General features: G+C 35.9%; 1 protein-coding gene across 2 annotated transcripts in view; it reads left to right on the top strand.

Annotated features, from left to right (window-relative positions):
* The window catches only part of COG5 (component of oligomeric golgi complex 5), a 518626-nt gene that overhangs the window by 326827 nt on the left and 172299 nt on the right, over positions 1-19500 (top strand). For both annotated transcript variants that reach the window (XM_037836383.1, XM_037836384.1), the window contains exon 11: positions 5691-5772. In XM_037836383.1, coding sequence (XP_037692311.1) covers positions 5691-5772 — 82 coding nt within the window. The remainder of the gene's footprint in view (positions 1-5690; positions 5773-19500) is intronic.

The raw sequence follows: 19500 nt of genomic DNA on the forward strand, positions 1-19500 counted from the left end.
TTCTTGATTCCAGACCCAACCTCCATGGCTCTGTCTTTGAAGAAACTTTTCCTTTAATTTGTTCCTTCTGTCTCCCTTCCAGTCCAGACTGGCAATGACTCCATTTATACAGATCTCACAAAAAATTTGTTGGCTTGGCATGAAGCATACAGGGGTCTAAAACTATCAGACAATAGGACTCTCCACAAATCCTTTCTGGATAACTCCATCTCCAATCCTGGCTTGTACTGAAATGGCGGTCCGGTTCCATGTTTCAATAAATCCTCATGTGGGACTGTAGCTTCTGGGGTCTCACTTTTTGGAAGCCGAGAATTTTCCAAACTATCAGTTTCTGGTTTCTTTGCACCCAAGAGTTCAGTTCTAAGTTTATCTCTCTCTGCTCACATTTTACTATAGGCTGCAAGGAGAAGCCAGGCCACACTTTCTATATTTAGCGTCAAAATCTCTTCAGCTAAGTATCCCAGCTCGTCATTTTCAAATTCTGCCTTCCATCCAACACCAGGACATAATTTTGCCAAATTCTCTGCTACTTTAAAACAAGGATCGCCTTTCTTCCAGTTGGCAATGACACATTCATCATTTCTGCTCAAAGCCTCATCAGAAGTATCTTTAGAGTCCGTATTTTCACAGTGCCTTCAAAGCAGTTTAGGGACAGAAAAAGCCCTAGAGAAGCCGAGAGGAAGCCACTGAATCAAGAAGCTGAAGGCAACAAAACCTGGGAGAAGGGCGGGGCAAGATGGCAGAGTGGTGAGGAGCAGAATTTCGTCTCTCCCCTAGAGCAGCTGGCAATTACCCAAGAACTATATGAAACAGTGTTTTCGGGGTCTCCAGTAACCAGTCACACATTGGACGCAAGTTTGGAATTGGAGGAAAAGCTGAGATCGCAGCGAACATTGTAAGTTCCCCGGACCAGGGGTCTGGCGCTCCTCCCCACCCAGACCTCACAGACTGTCTTGCTGCAGGCTCCCTGAGATGGGGGAAAAAAAAAAACCCAAAAAACAGCAATCTGCTGAGGGCAAGAAGGGAGGCTCAACCCAGCCTCATCTGCAGAATTAATTAACAAATTAATTAACTAATTTTGGGAGCTGGGGTGCTAAAGAAGGGCTGGGCTCCGAGAAGTGGGGGCACGTAAAAGCGGGCTGTTGGAGAGTAATTATCAGACAATAGCCCAAAGCATATCTTTAAATGCTCTATTCTGACACTGACAAAACTTCCAGGCGGGGGAAAGACTTTTAAAAGAGACTCTTTTTTTTTTTTTTCTTTTTTTCTTTTTCTTGTTTTTCTTTTCTATTTTTTTTAATCTAAAAGTAATATATTTGGTTATTTTCTATTGGAAAACCCAGGTTGAGGGACTAGGCTGGGCTTGGGGGGAGACAGAGTACCCACAGTGTCATTGAGTTCCATATTCACTACTGAAGGCCTGCACCCCCATCTTTAATTGGCAACTCAGGCTGACCAAGGAATCTACCTGGAGAGGCCCCAAAGAGGAGAGGGGAGAAGGGAATAGTGCCCCTGAGAGACAACTGGAGTTCTGAGGATTGGGAGAGTGGAGGAAGGTCCAGCTCAACTGGCAGTCCTCCTTTTCGGAACTCAGACCCCAGAGGCTGGAATTCAGATTCTGGCTTCAGTCAGCCACACCCCCGACAGGATCAGAGTCCCAGGAGAACTAAAGTCTCCATACCTCCTTACACTGGTGGGGGAGCTGCGGGCTGGCAAGTGCCACCTGCTGAACAGGAGAGGAAAAGCACCAATTCTAAAGGCCTCATAGGAGGGTCTCATTCTCTGGAAAACTACCCTCCCAATGAGACCTGGGCCTCACTAGACTGGGAAAATCTGACTAGGGTCAACCATATCTGAGGAGATCCACTCACAAAAAGGTTACATAGAGGCAGAGCAAGAAACAGAAAAAACGAGGTGAAAAATTCTGATCAACTAAGTAGAACCTAAGTTAGAGGTCTAGAATAAGTTGAACTGAATAACAGAGGCCAGAGAACAAAGCCAACCAACAAGAAAACCACTAGGTAAAAGACAGAAAAACAAGCTCCAAAATAAACTAATCAAGAGAATCAGATGCCTAGACAACTTAAGATAACAAGCCATACCAGGAAACACGAAAACATGGACCAGCCAAAGGAACAAACTAATAGCTCAGCTGAGATACCGGAGTGAGGCAACTAATGCAAAATAAATTCGATGAAATGAAGGAAGATCTAGCAAAAGAGCTGAAGGATATAAAGAAGACACTGGATGACCATAAAGAAGAATTCATAAACTTAAAAAAACAAATGTCAGAACTCATGGGAATGAAGGCCACAATGGAGGAGATGAAAAACACAATGGAGGGACACAACAGTAGATCTGAACAGGCAGAAGAAAGGATCAGTGAACTGGAAGACAGGTCATTCGAATTCATACACACAAAAGAACAGACGGTGAAAAAAATGGAAAAATATGAGCAGGGTCTTAGGGAGCTGAGTGACAACATGAAATGCATAAATATACATGTTATGGGTATCCCAGAAGGAGAAGAGAGGGGAAAAGGGGCAGAAAGAGTAATAGCAGACATATTCACTGAAAATTTCCCAACTTTTGTAAAAGACAGAAAATTAGAGATTCAAGAAGTACAACATACCCCAAATAGAATAGATCCCAATAGACCTACTCCAAGACACTTACTGGTCAGATTGTCCAATGTCAAAGACAAAGAGAGGATTCTGAAAGCAGCAAGAGAAAAGCAATCCATCACATTCAAGGGAAGGTCAATAAGACTATGTACAGATTTCTCTGCAGAAACCATGGAGGCAAGAAGACAGTGGCATGATATATTTAACATACTGAAAGAGAAAAACTGCCAACCAAGAATTCTATATCCAGCAAAACTTTCCTTCAAAAATGAGGGAGAGATTAAAACATTTTCAGAGAAACAGACACTGAGAGAGTTTGTGAATAAGAGACCGGCACTACAAGAAATACTAAAGGGAGTGCTACAGGCTGATAGGAAAAGACAGGAGAGAGAGAGTTGGAGAAGAGTGCAGAAATGAAGATCAGGAAAGGTAAAAGGAGAGGAAAAAATAAGATACGACATATAAATTCCAAAAAACAAAATGGTAGTAGGAAGTACTGCCCTTACAGTAATAACACTAAACGTAAATGGATTAAACTCCCCAATAAAAAGACACAGACTGGCAGAATGGACTAAAAAACAGGACCCATCTATATGCTGTCTACAAGAAACTCACTTTAGATACAAGGACAAAAATAGACTGAAAGTGAAAGGTTGGAAAAAGATATTTCATGCAAACAACAACCAGAAAAAAGCGGGAGTAGCTATATTAATATCAGACAAGTTAGACTTCAAAAGCCAAACAATTAAAAGAGACAATGAAGGACACTATATATTAATAAAAGGGTCAATTCATCAAGAAAACATAACAATCATAAATATTTTAAGCACCAAGCCAGAATGCCCCAAAATTCATGAGGCAAACACTGCGATCACTGAAAGGAGAAATAGATACCTCTACAATAATAGTTGGGGACTTCAATACACCACTCTCATCAATGGATAGAACATCTAGACAGAGGATCACTAAAGAAACAGAGATGTTGAATTGTATGATAAATGAACTAGACTTGACAGACATTTATAGAACACTACATCCAACAACAGCAGGATACACTTTTTTCTCAAGTGCTCATGGAACATTCTCTAGGGTAGACCGCATGTTGGGTCAGAAAGCAAGTCTCAAGAAATTTAAAAATATTGATATTATGCAAAACACTTTCTCAAAGCAATTTAGGACTTTTCTATCAAGCTCCTCACACTTCTTCCACAGTCTTCCCCTTATCTATTTAAAAAGCCCTTCCCACATGTTTGGTATTTGCAAACTCTGCAGCACCCAATTCTCGGTACCAAAATCTGTTCCAGTTTGCTAATGCTGCCTTCACTGAAGGATGGCCAGTGGCACCCAAGAAACTTCTGTTAGCTGGGAAGGCACATGGCTGGCCTCTTCTTCCTTTGCTCTCCCATGTTATGTTTCAAAATGGCTTTCTCCCAGGACATTTCTCTCTAGGCGTCTGGGGGTATTCACTTAGTTTCTCCCAGGCAAACTCTGGAGTAGGAAAAGTCTGCTTTCAATGGCCATCTTCAAAATGTCACTTAAATCTGCAGCACTGCGGTCCTTCTATTTGTGAGGTTTTATAAGACTCCAATGAACCAAACAAGACCCACCCTGAATGGGTAGGGCAACACCTCCATGGAAATTATCCAATCAAGAGGTCATATCCTAATCAAAAAGATTAATCAATCTGCCCCCAGAAGATTGCATCAAAGAACATGGCTTTTTCTGGGGGACACAATATATACAAACCAGCACACTGGGTTAACTAAGACAGTGTAGTATTGTCAGAGGTAGACATATAGATCAGTGGAACAGAATAAATGATCCAGAAGTAGATCCATACAAACATGGACAAGCAACTTTTTAATTTTTTATATATTTTTTGCTATATAGCTATACAATCGTTATCACAGATCAGGGCTATTGGATTATAGCTCAACAATTTCTGGTATTTCCTTCTAGCTATTCTAATACACTAAGAACTAAAAAAAAAAAATCTATATGATGAGTCAGTAGTCATAATCATTTGTTCAATCCTAATTTCTCAGTTACACCTTCTCCTCTCCTTTAATCATCCTTTCAGTCTTCAGGGATATCTGGGCAATGACCATTTTAACTTCTTCATGCTGGAAAGGGGTGTTGACCTTATGGAGTAGAGGAATAAAACTGGTTGATTATTACATTAACAATGTTCTGAACATCATCATTACTGATTAACAAAACTTTTCCATCACCCCAAACAGAAGCTCATACAAATTAAACCTAATTATTCTTTTTTTATTTTTGATAGTAATCATATTTGGACCTGAGAAATATTTCATATATGCTATTAGGGTGAACTATAAGAAATTGACATTTTTGTACTTCAAAAACAGTAGAATATTGGCAATTTGTTATTGTATACTTGTAGAGGTAACAGGTATTTGGTAAAATTTCTAAGAATATAATTCTCTTTTAACAATATTAAAGTACTTTTCCCTTTCTAAGCAAATGATATTTTAATCTTTATGGGTTTTTTTAGTGATTATTTTCTAAGACATATATTCAAAGTTGAATGAAAGTACCATGCTAAACATGCTTTGTCCATTATTTTGTTCTGTTCACACAGAATGCCTTCTGTATATCAAAGAATCATGATGTAATAGTTGTAAATGGATAATTAATAGCTTAATAATAATAGCTAAATTCACTGAAGGTTTATTATATGCTAGGTACTGTTCCAAGACTTTACCTTTATTAACTTGTTTAATCCTCACAATTATCCTACGATGTAGGTACTGCTATCATCTCCATTTTACAGGTGAGGAACAGACAGGACGGTTAAGCAATTTACTCAAGTTCTGCTAGTAAGTTGCAGAGCAGAAAAATGGTGACTGATTAGTTGAACATGAGGAATGATTTGAGTCATCTATGTATTTATATTTAGGAACTTCAGTAATTTGTTGTTTGACATGGAAATTTTCATTTAGGTAACTTTTAAATAAATGTTCAGTGTATATCTTATGTATTAAAATTTATTTCAAATAACTAATAAATCCCCTCCTCATTTTTTGGGGGGGAGTTTCACAGGAAGGACAACCTGAAATTTTATATACATTTTGGAATTCAGTTACTCAAGCCCTTTCTTCTCAATTTCAGATGGCAACAAATTGTAAGTAAACTATTTATTTTGCAAATTCATTTAAAAGTTTTTCAGTTACTTTCAAAATTTGATGTCAAAAAATAATATTTTTATTGTTATTTTTAATGTCCAGGCTAGTTTTCAGTTCTTCCAGATGTTTAATCTAGAATCTCTTATCTATATAATCAGTTTAATAATCAGTAAATCAGTTATTTACGTATTTTTAATAATTTGTATTTAGATTAACAGTCTCTAAAAGAATAAGTTAATCTTCATAATTGAAGTACAGAAGATCTCTGCCTGAATTTTTCCTGTATTGATGGTGTAAATTAATTGATGCTGAAAATTTTAGATAATGCTTCTAGAATTTTTAAAATTCCTAAGTAAAAGATAAAATGCAGACTTTACAGCCTTTTGTAAAAAAAAGTCATATTGTTACAAATGAAGATTTGATAAATGAACATATGAAATATCAATGATGTTAAGACTAATGATGTTAGCCTTATTTTCACGTGCTTATTTACCATCTGTTTATCTTCTTTGGTTAAATATCTGTCTAAATTTCTGCCCATTTAAAGAAAATTGCGTTGTTTGTCCTCTTATTACTGAGTCATAACAGATCTTTATATAATTTGGGTTTGCAGTCCTTTGTCAGATGTATATTTTCCAAGTATCTTCTCTCAGTCTATGGTTTGCCTTTTCATTTTCTTAAAACAGTGTGTGTCTTTCTAAGATCAAAATGTTTCAGTTTTGATAAAGTCCAATTTATCAGTTTTTCCAATTTGTGCTTTTTTAGACCTCAGAAATCTTTGTTTGAGCCCAAATCACAAGTTTCCTCCTCTGTTTTATTCTAGATGTTTTACTAGGTTCATTTTAAGTTAATTTTTATATATCATGTGAGATAAGGGTCAAGATTCATTTCTTTACATTCAGATATCTAATTGTTCCAGCAGTATTTGTTGAAAAGATTATACTCTGCGCATTGACTTCCCTGGCACATCTGTTGAAAATCATTTGGTTATATATGTGTAGGGCTTATTCTGGACTCTGTTTTGTTGCATTTTTCTGTATGTCTACGTTTATATCAATAATACCCTCTCTTGATCACTGTGGTATAAGTTCTCCTATTTTATTCTTTATCAAAAAAATTTTGGTTACTAGAGGCTCTTTGCATGTCCATATATTCAGAATCAGATTGTCAATTTCTGAAAAAAATGACTCCTGGAATTTTGATTGGAATTGCACTGAATCTACAGATTAATTCTCAGTGAATTCGTATTTTAAAAATATTGAGTCTTCTGATCTATGAGCATGATATATGTTCCTGATTATTTAGATTTTTAAAATTTTCTCTTAGTTTTCAGTGTTCAGGCAGGTCTAACAAATTTTATGTTTATCACTATTTCATATATTCTGATGCTATTGTAAATGTTACTGTTTGAACATTGTACTTTCCAATTATTCATTACTAGTTTATAGAAATATAATTGACCATGTGTCCTGTGACCTTGCTAAACTCACTTATTAGTTCTAGTAGTTTTGGAGATTTCTTAGAATTTTCTACATAGGTAATAATGTCATCTACAAATAAAGACAGTTTTACTTCTCATCCAATCTTTATTTCTTTTCATTTTTTCTTCCTGCCTTATTGTACTGGTTAAGACTTCCAGTACAGTATAGAATAGAAGTAGTTAAAATGGACACCTTTGCCTTGTTTCTAATTTTAGGGAGAAAGCATTCAGTCAACAATAAATATGATCCTAGCATAGGTTTTCCAATGATATCCTTAATCAAGTTGAAGTTGCTAAGAGGTTTTCTGAACAGTTTTTTTAGTTTTTTCCAATGCTTTTCTGCATCTATTGAGATGATCAAGTGTTTTGTTTTGTTTTTTTCTTATTTTAATCTAATAGTATGATTACATTGATGGGTTTTCAAATGTTGAACTAATCTTGCATTCCTAGGCTAAACCCCTACATGATTATGATGCATTAGCCTTTTTTATATCTTGTTGGATTCAATTTACTAAAAAATGTTAAAAGTTTTTTTTTTTTTTCATCTGTGTTCATGAGGGATATTGATCTGTACTTTCCTTTAATGTCTTTTTCTGGTTTTTTGGTATTGGAGTAATGCTGAACTCAGAGATTAAGCAGGGAAAAACTTTTCCATTTCAGTTGAAGTTTTCAGATTTATTAGCATAAAGTTGTTTACAGTGCATCCTAATTATCCTTTGAATGTCTGTAGGATTTGAAGTGATGTTCTGTATCTTATTCCTGATATTGTTATTTTGTTTCTTTTCTCTTTTCTGATTATTATGACTAGAGATTTCCCAATTTTATTCATCTTCCCAGAAACCAGCATTCTGTTTCATTGATTTTCTCTGTTTTTCTGTTTTCAATTTCATTGGTTTCTGCTCTTATGATTGTCATTTCCTTTCTTGTTTTTGCTTTGGGTTTGTGTTCTAGTTTGTTAATGCTGCCAGAATGCAAAACACCAGAAACAGATCAGCTTTTTTAAAGGGAATTCACTTGGTTACAAAGTTACAGTCTTAAGGCCATTAAAGCATCCAAAGTAAGTCATCAACAATCGGGTACCTTCACTGGAGAATGGCCATTGGTGTCTGGAAAACTTCTGTTAGTTGGGAAGGCACGTGGCTGGCGTCTGCTCCAAAGTTCTGGTTTCAAAATGGCTTTCTCCCAGGATGTTCCTCTCTAGGCTGCAGTTCCTCAAAAATGTCACTTTTAGTTGCTCTTGGTGTATTCGTCCTCTGTTAGCTTCTCTGGAGCAAGAGTCTGCTTTCAATGGCCATCTTCAAGCGGTCTCTCATCTGCAGCTACTCTCTCAGCTTCTGTGCATTCTTCAAAGTATTCCTCTTGGCTGTAGCTCCTCTTCAAAATGTCACTCTCAGCTGCGCTTAGTTCCTTCTGTTTGTCAGCTCATTTATATGGCTCCAGTGATTTAATTTAGACCAACCTTGAATGGGTGGGGTAAAACACCTCCATGGAACTTATCCAATCAGAGTCATCACCCACAGTTGGGTGAGGCACATCTCCATGGAAACACTCAAAGAATTACAATCTAATCAACACTGATACATCTGCCCACACAAGATTACATCAAAGATAATGGAGTTTTGGGGAACATAATACATTCAATTTGGCACAGTTTGATTTATGCTTTTTCTTGTTTCTTAAGATAAAGATTAGGTTATTGATTTAAACCTTTCTTTTCTAATGTGTTTAGTGCTGTAAATTTCTCTATAAGGAGTAATTTCCTTGTATTCCACAAATCAAGTTATTCCAAACATACACAAAATTTAAAAGAATAGTGACATGAACATTTATATACCTATACATTTGATTCCGTCATTTTTACCAGTTTTCCAACTAAATGAGCATTTCTAGGGTCCCAACATGTTTGTATGAAACTTAAAATTCATGAGCTTATTTTAGGAAGTCGTTTTTCAAATTTTCAGATATAATGTTATATAAATATAGCTTTTTAACTGTTTCTTACTCTCTGTATGAGAGTAATGGTTTGCATGGAAACACTTAACCTCATGAAGTTAAATATTTAACTTCACATTTTAGGCAAATTATGTTTAAAGGAACATACTTGCTAGCGTAAAATAAAATCAGTAACAAAATAGAAAGATAGAAATTTACCTACATATGTAAGTATAGTTACAAAGTTCATTAAAACATTTTTTAGACTTTAAGCCAGTAAGCCAGTGTAAAAGCTCAAGACTGTTGCCATGTGCTTTATCACTTAAAAATCTTTTGAAAATCTTGGTAATGTTATAGTCAGTATTTTGTTTTCTCTTTAATGATAAATTCAATTTATATTTTGAATATTTCTTCTTGCAACATGACAGGATTTCAAACACACCAAAATAGCCTTTAGTATAACTGAAATTTTTCAAACCTGTAACCATTACAATATTATTTACTATTGATTGATTTAGAAATTGTTTAAATTCCATCCCAACAAACCGGAAAAACAGTAAAGTAAGGGAATGGGACTCAGATGGAAAAAGTTTAATATCCTTGTCCACTTATTCTAATATCTGGTTTTGTGTTGATTGACTGCATTTTCTTCTCATCATGGATCATATTTTCCTACTTCTTTGCATGACTGATAATTTTTTATTGGATATCAGACATTGTGAATTTTGCCTTGTTTGACGCTGGGTATTTTTGTCTTATAAATATTTTTATTCTTAGATGCTGTCAAGTTACTTAGAAATAGATTGATCCTTTTGGGTATTTATTTTAAGGTTTGCTAGCAAAAAACTATTAATAATAGGGAGTATTTAGGAACTCTGTATCTTATGCATGATTTTTCTGTAAACCTACAACTTCTCTAATAAAAACCAAATAAACAAAACATTTGCTAGCAAAACGGGAGCAATAGAGCAGTGTTAGACTAAAGCTAATTATTTCCTACTACTGAGGTAAGACTTCTAAGTACGCTACCAAATACCCTGTAAACTGAGGTTTTCCAGTCTGGTATGAACGAGAGCACTCATATCTCTTTTGGATTTCCCTTTCTCTTTTGATTTCTTCCTTTCAGATATAAATCTAGTTACTCCCATCTAATAAAATTAAGGCAAAACTAAAGACATCCTCTTTAGTTACTAATCAGTCTCTCCTCTTTTTATCCAAACTCCTCAAGAGTAGTTAGCATTTCTTTTTTTTCAAGTATATACTGTTGATTGCTCAACTAGATATAATCTGACTGTCTTCTACCAATCTATTGTTGTTTTTTTCTCCTTTAAGGAATCATGACTTCTCTCTTAATTGCCAAATCCATTTGGATCTTATGGGACCTATCTAGCTTGTGTAGTCAAAGGAGATACTGAGAGGGAATATAATGTTTTTAGGCAGAAAATCCCATTAGTATTTCACATTCAGAGTACTCTGTTACTTTTGATGGCATTATTACTTTAATTACTTCTTTTGGGAAAACTCCAACATTGTTTGTGAAACACCTTCCATTTTTATAGCAGGTACAGTCCCTGAAGTCTACTGTAGTACCTCTTAAAATTGCAGACTGGCAATATTAAGCAAGTGCAACCATCTGCAGACAATGTAACAGGTTGTCTAAGTAAGTAATATTTTGGCAGAATATAAATAATGGGAAATTTTCCTAGTTAAGAACATGTTGTTTCTGATTGTAAATGTTCATGCTTAGTAGAAAGAAATTCTACTGGAAGTTATAATCCAGGAGTGTGGCAAACCATGAACTTATTTTATTGAAAAGGAAAAGGCCTGAACTCATCAACATCAAAATTCAAAATTGCCTGTAGGAAATCTGCCTCTTTTATTATCTATGAGTGATAGTTATTTTGAAAATGATTTGTTAGCCCTTTTGCTGTTTTTCTGTTCACCAACCATTTGAGGTATGTTATTTGTGTTTTTAAAGTCTCAGTGGAAGCAAAGTAAATGTCACTATTTTGGGCTCTTTGAAATGAGCCATAATTCCTCTTAGTAATTTGATGATTTTCCCAAATTGTCTCATTCTCCTTACTTTGCTTTATTTTTCACTATAGCATTTATCACTTTCCAAATTACCATATTATTTATATATTTTCTTTGACCCCCCTCTAGAATGTAAGCTCCATAGACTGGAAATGCTATTTTGGTCAGTTCAGTATCTTCAGTGGCTAGAAGAGTTCCTGGAACACAGTGGGGCTCCATAAATGCTTGCTGTTGGTAGGAGGCAAGGAAGAAAAGATGCCAGTGTCCTTTCATGAAAGCTCAAGAACATAAAAACACTTTTGAGATTTACTTGAAAATTCTAGCAAGTAAATCTCTTTTGAAATATTTAAAACCCCTTGTGCAATATTAGCCTATCAAAACTGTTAAAAAGCAACTCGAGGAAATGATTCGTGAATTTAAGAGTGCTGCCTGGTATGCATCTGTAATACTTTGGAAAATCAAGTGTGAATAGGACAAACACTGAGGAGATACAAATCTATTAAGATTTAGAATGTTTTAACACTTGAAATGTTACATGCTAAAACTCATTACCATTATTATTGTTTTATCTTTAATGTTTTTAAAATTTACTTATAAATTGCGAGTCAGACTTACTGAGAATTCGGAAGAAAAACAAGATCCTGAATTACAGTTGACTCTCATTATTCATGGTAGTCAGTTGCCACAAATGCTGAATTAGCATATCCGTACCATTTCTCCTTGGGGAACGATAGGATTAGTTTCCTGTCTGCCACTGGGCACAACAAATATAGATAGCCTTGCTTTATTTGTGTTTCTGTTTAAAGATACTTTATTTAATATATATTGTTGATTCGTTAACATTGAACTCATGGCCAACAGCACTACAACTCATACCTGAACAAAGCTTCTCTCTAACACATGTATTTCCTCCATAAGGCACATACAAGACAGCCCTCTTGCACTTAGGAACACTAAACAGCACTTCAACACTACACTTGGGAGCCTTTATAAACTATAACATCACCAACAGGAAGCACAAAACTTTGGCACTAAATATACTGCAGAAAAGGCACTGGTTTGCAGAACAAGAACTGAAACAAGAAGGCAGAGTATGCCTTTTTTGACTGTAAAAGGGAATGTGCATGTTTTGAAACAGTCAAATTTTCCACTGTTTTGTGCATGTCCATGAATGACTTTGAAAGCACCATGAGTACTGATTTGGGATTACAAATAAATTTTAGTGAGTAGGTGAATTTGCAAACACAGAATCCACCAATAATGAGAATTGACTGTACTTTGTTGGACTATCTTCTCTCCTTCTGGTGATGCAGGTGTTATATTATATGTGGGTTTATTATTTCAGTCTGCTCTAGGATTGACCTGGGTTAAATTGCAGTAGTTGCAGTTTTGATAAAACAGTTTCTACTTCTGATTCTCTCCAGACTTTTAATTGAGACCATGGAGGGTCTTTGTCTCCTTAGCCCTCAATACTGAGATTGACCAGGCTCTACCATTTAAATGTTCCAGACAAACCTCATGAAGCTTCAAATCTGGTTGAATATCCTCAAGAGGGGGACTGCCTGTGCTTATTTCACTTCCTCTTTTCCGAGCTCATCTTTCCTTCTTCAGCACCACAGATTGAAGGTTACTTTTCCCTGGTTTTGAAGCTTTTAGACCTGGTTCCCCCAACTTCCCTTGCAACATTAGAACTCAGCAAATATCCCATGGGAAACTTGGTTTAAGATTTCATAAGTTTCCAATTTTTTAGTCCCGTATTATTTTCTGTCTTCTACAGCAAAGATCCTCTGCTTGGGCCAGTCTTGGATTTTAAAAAACATGTATGGCGTCTCTCAGTTGTTAAAATGGAATCATTCGTATGCTCTCACTCCTCTTTCCCCGTTACACTCTAAATCCAATCCAAACATAATTCTTGTGGTCCCTCCTTATCTAGCACTCATTTTTCTTCGGTCAGTGTTTTATCTCTGAACTTGCACCTGAGTTCTTAAATTAATCACCCTCTTTCTTTTTAGTATACACATGCCTGAAACACTTGTCTGGATCCTTACTTTCATGTGGATAACTCACATTCATCTTTCCAATCTCAATTTAGAAACAAACTATTCTATGACACCTCCATTCCCATATATACATGCAAATATGGGCCAGACATCCTCGTCTTGCTGCCATAGAGCTCTTATATGTCCCCAGTTTTAGCACTTATCCCCCTGCATTATAATGGGTCACCTATGCTTGTCTGTATCTCCCACTAGGCTTTGGAAAGAATTGCTTTGTATACTTCTGTGTCATGTTATATTCTTACCAGATAGCACAGTGCTCAGTATATAGTAGATATTCTGTTGAGATGGATCCTTGAAGTATAACATTAATAATATAAAGACTTCAAGTAGTAGGAAGAAATATGAGAAAACAAATTGCAAAAATAAAAAACATGTAATTACAAAAATAATAATCACTTAGAAGCAAAGTGAGACCCTAATGTGACATGCTTTTAGGAAATAAACAGCAATATGTAGATATGATAAAGAGGGACATGAAAGGATAGTTGCAAAAATGTTAGTGAGAATTATCATGGGATGATAAGATTTCAAATAAGTCTTACTTTTTTCTTATATTTTGATTTATTTTATTATTTGCAATGAACATTTTCACATCAGTTGTAAAATATGATCAACTTTTCATTGAGGTAAAAGAAGAAAGTAAACACAAGACAAAAATGTTTAATTAAACCCTTTGTGAAGCTTTGTTGAATGGGTAAATGAAATCCAGTAGTTGTGGCTTAGATAAACTGCTTAGAATTGGAATGTGGAAACAAAAGGATTTCAGAGAAAAAAGTCCCTAATTCTCTCTGTGCACCAGGGTAAATTCCAAATAGGCAAGAATTGTATTTGATAATAGGATCCATTTAAATGCTAGAAAGAAACAGGGGGCTAAGCTAGGAAATGGAAAGGCTTTTCTAACTGATTCAATATCCAGAAATAATGAGAAGATTAATAAATTTCATTATATTAAATAAAAACTTTTGTAAGGCAAAAAAATACCTTAAGCAAAATAAAAAGACAAAAGATAAACTGGAGAGAAGTATGTACAACTTATACCAAAGAAAAAGGGTTAGTATAACAAATATATTAAAAAAACCTTATAAATTGAAAAGAAAATAGACTAACAATACTATCAGACAAAAATGGAGGTATCTCTTCAATATGTGAGAAATATGCTTAATATCACCCATAGAGAAATGTAGAATAAAACTACAGCAAGACACCATTCTTACCTGACAAATTAGAAAAACGTTATAAAGTTTGATAACATTCTGTTGGCAAACCTGTGGTGAAACAGTCACTGTCACACATTGTTGACAGACACACACAATCATACCACCCCTATGGAGGGGAGGTTGTCAGTACCTAATAAAATTGTATAAGCATTTACATTTTTACCTAATAATTCCACTTATGAGGATCTATTCCATAGACACACTGGCAAAAACATGCAAAGTCATATTCACAAGGCTATTCATTGCATCATTATAAGAATAGCAAAAACTGGAAGCAACTCAAATGTCCATCACTAGGGGATTAGTTAAATAAACTATGTGCATCCATATGATGGAGTGACATGTACCTATAAAAAAGAATGAGGAAACAAAAGGAATGAGAAATATCTTTATATACTAGTACAGAGTGATCTCCAAGATCTATTGATAAATTTTAAAATAAAGTGGAGAAACAATGTGTAGTGAGTGATGTCTTCAACATGGCAATCTACAACAAGACATTCCCTGGAAAAGCTTCCCCTTAGAATGAACTAGTGAAAGGACAAATCCCACTTGTTTGGAACTCTGGAGCATGATAGAGACTGGAGAAGGACTTCAGAAATGCCAAATTGAAGAGAAAGAAAAATGATCTCCAAGATCAGGAAGGAGATTTGCATCCCAAACCTGCCAGCCTGGACTTCTCCCCATCACTCAGTTGTATGCAGGTTGGGAGTCATACAAAGGAAACCCAGTCCAGGTCCCATCTGCCATGGGATGCAGACAATAGAGTGACTCACAGCAACTAGTTAGAATCAAATACATATCTAGGCACAGAGACACAGGGTGGAACACAAGTGGCTGAGGAGTGACTCGTACAAAAGGGCTCCCAGGGGGAAAGGAAAAAGAGAGAAACCATGGCAGAACTATTGGAGAGAAGTACATACACTCAATCCAGTCTCTGTTTGCTGGACCACCTAATTGCAAAACAGACCCTTTGGGATTTGACCCACATTTTTAGATTGACCTCGTCTGGGTCCCTAGGGCAGGATACCCTAACAGGGAAGAAAGCAGAAAAAGAAAAGCATCACAGAACAAAAAAAGCAAGGGTGGTGGTGATGGTGATGGTGGTGGTGGTGGTGGTTGGACTGAGAAGGATGGGTTCCAGAATTGAAAAGTAGAAGGGAAAAAGGGGCATTGAGTGAGGGAGAGAATTTAAACAACTTGTAGGAGCTTGGGGCAGAAAACTACTGCACAAAATAAACAGAGCAAATCAAGATTCCTGGAGAAGGAACAGAAAAGGAAGCTTTCTTCTGAAGGTGAAATAATTGCACAGAAAGTGCAGTCTTAAAAATTGTACCTCATACCCAGGGCAAGAATCAGATGAAGAAAAGCTGAGAAAACCTTAACAGTTAAACATGGGCTACTCTAAAGGTCCAGAATAAATTGGACCAAGTGTCAAAGAACAGCCTTAACACAAAACCAATTAACAATAAAACCATAGACAACAGGGAGAAACTGACATTCAGAGTTAATGCATCAAAGAAATCAGATGTCTACACATTAGCAGAAGATTACAAGCCAAAATAAGAAACAGGAAGATACGGCTCAGACAAGGAAACAAATTAAAACCAGAGGAGACACAGAATTTGGAATGAATAATCAAAGATGTTTAAACAAATCTAAATCAGTTCAAGGAGATGAAGGAAAATATGGATATAGAGCTAAAGGATATTAAGAAGATAATGTGTGAACATGAATTAGAATTTGAAAGTATAAAAGGAAACAGATTATGGGGATGAAAGGCACAATAGTCAAAACTAAAAATACACTAGAGGCCTCCAAAAGCAGATTTAAAGAGGCAAAAGAATCAGCCAACTAGGAAGAGATAGGATGATTGAAGTCATTACAGTCAGCAAGAACAGATAGAGAAAAGAATAGAAAAAAATGAGCAGTGCCTCAGGGATTTGAGTGGCATCATGAGGTGTACAAACATACATACCATGGGTGTCCCAGAAGGAGAAGACAAGGATAAAGGAGCAGAAAGAATATTTCAAGAAATAATGGCTGAATATTTCTGAACTCTTATGAAAGCCAGAGACATACATGTGCAAGAAGGGGAACAAACTCTAAACAAAATAAACCCTAATATACCTATACTAAGACACATATAAATCAAAATGTCAAATGCCAGAGATAAGGAGAGAGTTGTGAAAGCAGCAAGAGAAATCCAGTTGTTACATACAAGAGATCCTCAATGAGACTAAATGCCAATTTCTCATGAGAAACCATGGAGATGAGAAGACAGGGGTATGAAATATTTACAGTACTGAAAGAGAAAAACTGCCAGCCCCAAATTCTTTATCCTGCAAAACTTTCCTTTAAAAATGAGGGCAATATAAAAATATTCACAGATAACCGGAAACTGAGTATTAACAAAATACCTGCCTTACAAGAAATATTAAAGGGAATTCTGTAGGTAGAAAGAAAAGACAGGAGAGAGTGGCTTGGAGTATTGTGAAGAAATGAAGATCTTCAGTATAGGTAACTAAAAGGCTAAATGCAAAACACAGTAGTACTGTATCCTCAATATACAACTCTACTCTTTAATCCATATAGGAGTTAGAATACAATTGAACAAGGAAAGACATATTTCCCAATAGTGGATATACAGAATATATATAAAGAGGTAAAGTGGGACAAAAACAACATAAAGAGGGAAACAAAGGGATATGGGAGCCGAGAACGTGTATGCTATTGAAGCTGAGTTGGTATCTTTTCAAATTAGTAGGTTAGGTTGTGGAAAACAAACTCCAGGGTAACCATAAAGAAAGTTTAATATATATGTATCTCTATATAAATGCGAAAGGAATCAGCCAAATACATCACAAAAGATGACTAAAAGAAAACGAGGTTGCAATAAAGGAAAAGAGGGACACACAAAGAAGGTATGACATATAAAAACCAAAGGACAAAATGGCTTGTAAGTCCTGCCTTTATAGCAATAACACTGAATGTTAGTGGATTAAACTAACCAATCAAAAGACACCGATTGGCAGAATGGATAAAAAAGCATGATCCAACTATATGTTGTTTATAAACTCACCTTAGATGCAAAAACAGAAATAGGTTGAAAGGAGAATTTCAAAGACAGTTATTAACCTAATTTCAAAGACAATTATTAATATTATAAAGAAATATTTCAATAGTTCTGAAAGGTTGGAAAAATATGTTCCGTACAAATAGTAACCAAAAAGAGCTGGCTAGCTATACTAATGTCAGACAAAACTGAAGGGAGAAATAGACAACTCCACAGTAATAGTTGCAGACTTCAATACACCAAACTCATCAGTAGATAGAACATCTAGGCAGAATCAATAAGTAAACAGAGCTTGAATTATATGGTAAATGAACTAAACTTACTTACCTGGTTATGGCTGCCACCGGTGGTGCCTGGAGCCTGTGTGTTGCCAGTGCTGCTCTCAGCAGCACTTCCTGCCAGTGTCTGCTCCTCACTGGACCTCATGTGGGAGCCTGTAGGCTCCTGGGGAGCCAGAGGCCCAGTGGGAGCACGGGGGCAAGCCAGCCATGGAGCAGCTCAGAAGAGAAAATAACAATCCACTTTATAAATCATCTTGGTGAAACACTAACAACCAAAGGAAAAATTAGTGACTCTCTGCTAGATGCTGTGGTTGAAAATAATCCAGAGATTGATGGTTTTGGTGCATATGAGGGAACCTTAGTCTGCTCTACCTGTCACCTCATATTTGAAGAGCATGTATTTGAGAAGTTACAAACAATCACTGATGAGGAGAATGACATGCTTGATCTGGCCTATAAACTAACAGACACATCATGGTTGGGCTGTCAAATCTGTTTGACAAAGTCTGTAGACGATATGACTGTTCAAGTACCTGTTGCAGTGGCTGATGCCAGACAATCCACTGATATGGGCAAGAACGTCTAAGCTAGAATAAATAGGGATATTTTCATGAAATTTACCTATTTTTATAATGATTATTTCTTAATGTAATTAAATGAGACATGGATTTATTATTATAACCAGCTTTACTATTTTAATTCACCTTGTATAACTACTGAATTTTGTAGTTCTGAAAGTGTACAATCTTTATTTTGGTTGAATTTTTAAAATGTCAAGCAAATATTAGAAAATAGTTAATGTAATAAAACCCAATGTATTTGACCTTATTCTTGTTTAGTTAATCTTATGTCTGCTTACCTACAAGGTGGCTTAAAAAGCTGGTAGTAAAGAAAAACGAAGTGGGAGGACTTACACTCCCTGACTTTGAAGCTTATTATAAAGCCACAGTTGCCAAAACAGCATGGTACTGGCACAAAGATAGACATATAGATCAATGGAATCGAATTGAGAATTCGGAGATAGACCCTCAGATCTATGGCCGACTGATCTTTGATAAGGCCCCCAAAGTCACTGAACTGAGTCATAATGGTCTTTTCAACAAATGGGGCTGGGAGAGTTGGATATCCATATCCAAAAGAATGAAAGAGGACCCCTACCTCACCCCCTACACAAAAATTAACTCAAAATGGACCAAAGATCTCAACATAAAAGAAAGTACCATAAAACTCCTAGAAGATAATGTAGGAAAACATCTTCAAGACCTTGTATTAGGCGGCCACTTCCTAGACTTTACACCCAAAGCACAAGCAACAAAAGAGAAAATAGATAAATGGGAACTCCTCAAGCTTAGAAGTTTCTGCACCTCAAAGGAATTTCTCAAAAAAGTAAAGAGGCAGCCAACTCAATGGGAAAAAATATTTGGAAACCATGTATCTGACAAAAGACTGATATCTTGCATATATAAAGAAATCCTACAACTCAATGACAAAAGTACAGTCGGCCCAATTATAAAATGGGCAAAAGATATGAAAAGACAGTTCTCTGAAGAGGAAATACAAATGGCCAAGAAACACATGAAAAAATGTTCAGCTTCACTAGCTATTAGAGAGATGCAAATTAAGACCACAATGAGATACCATCTAACA

This window comes from Choloepus didactylus, chromosome 5 (genome assembly GCF_015220235.1).
Source record: "Choloepus didactylus isolate mChoDid1 chromosome 5, mChoDid1.pri, whole genome shotgun sequence".
Lineage (NCBI taxonomy): Eukaryota > Metazoa > Chordata > Mammalia > Pilosa > Megalonychidae > Choloepus > Choloepus didactylus.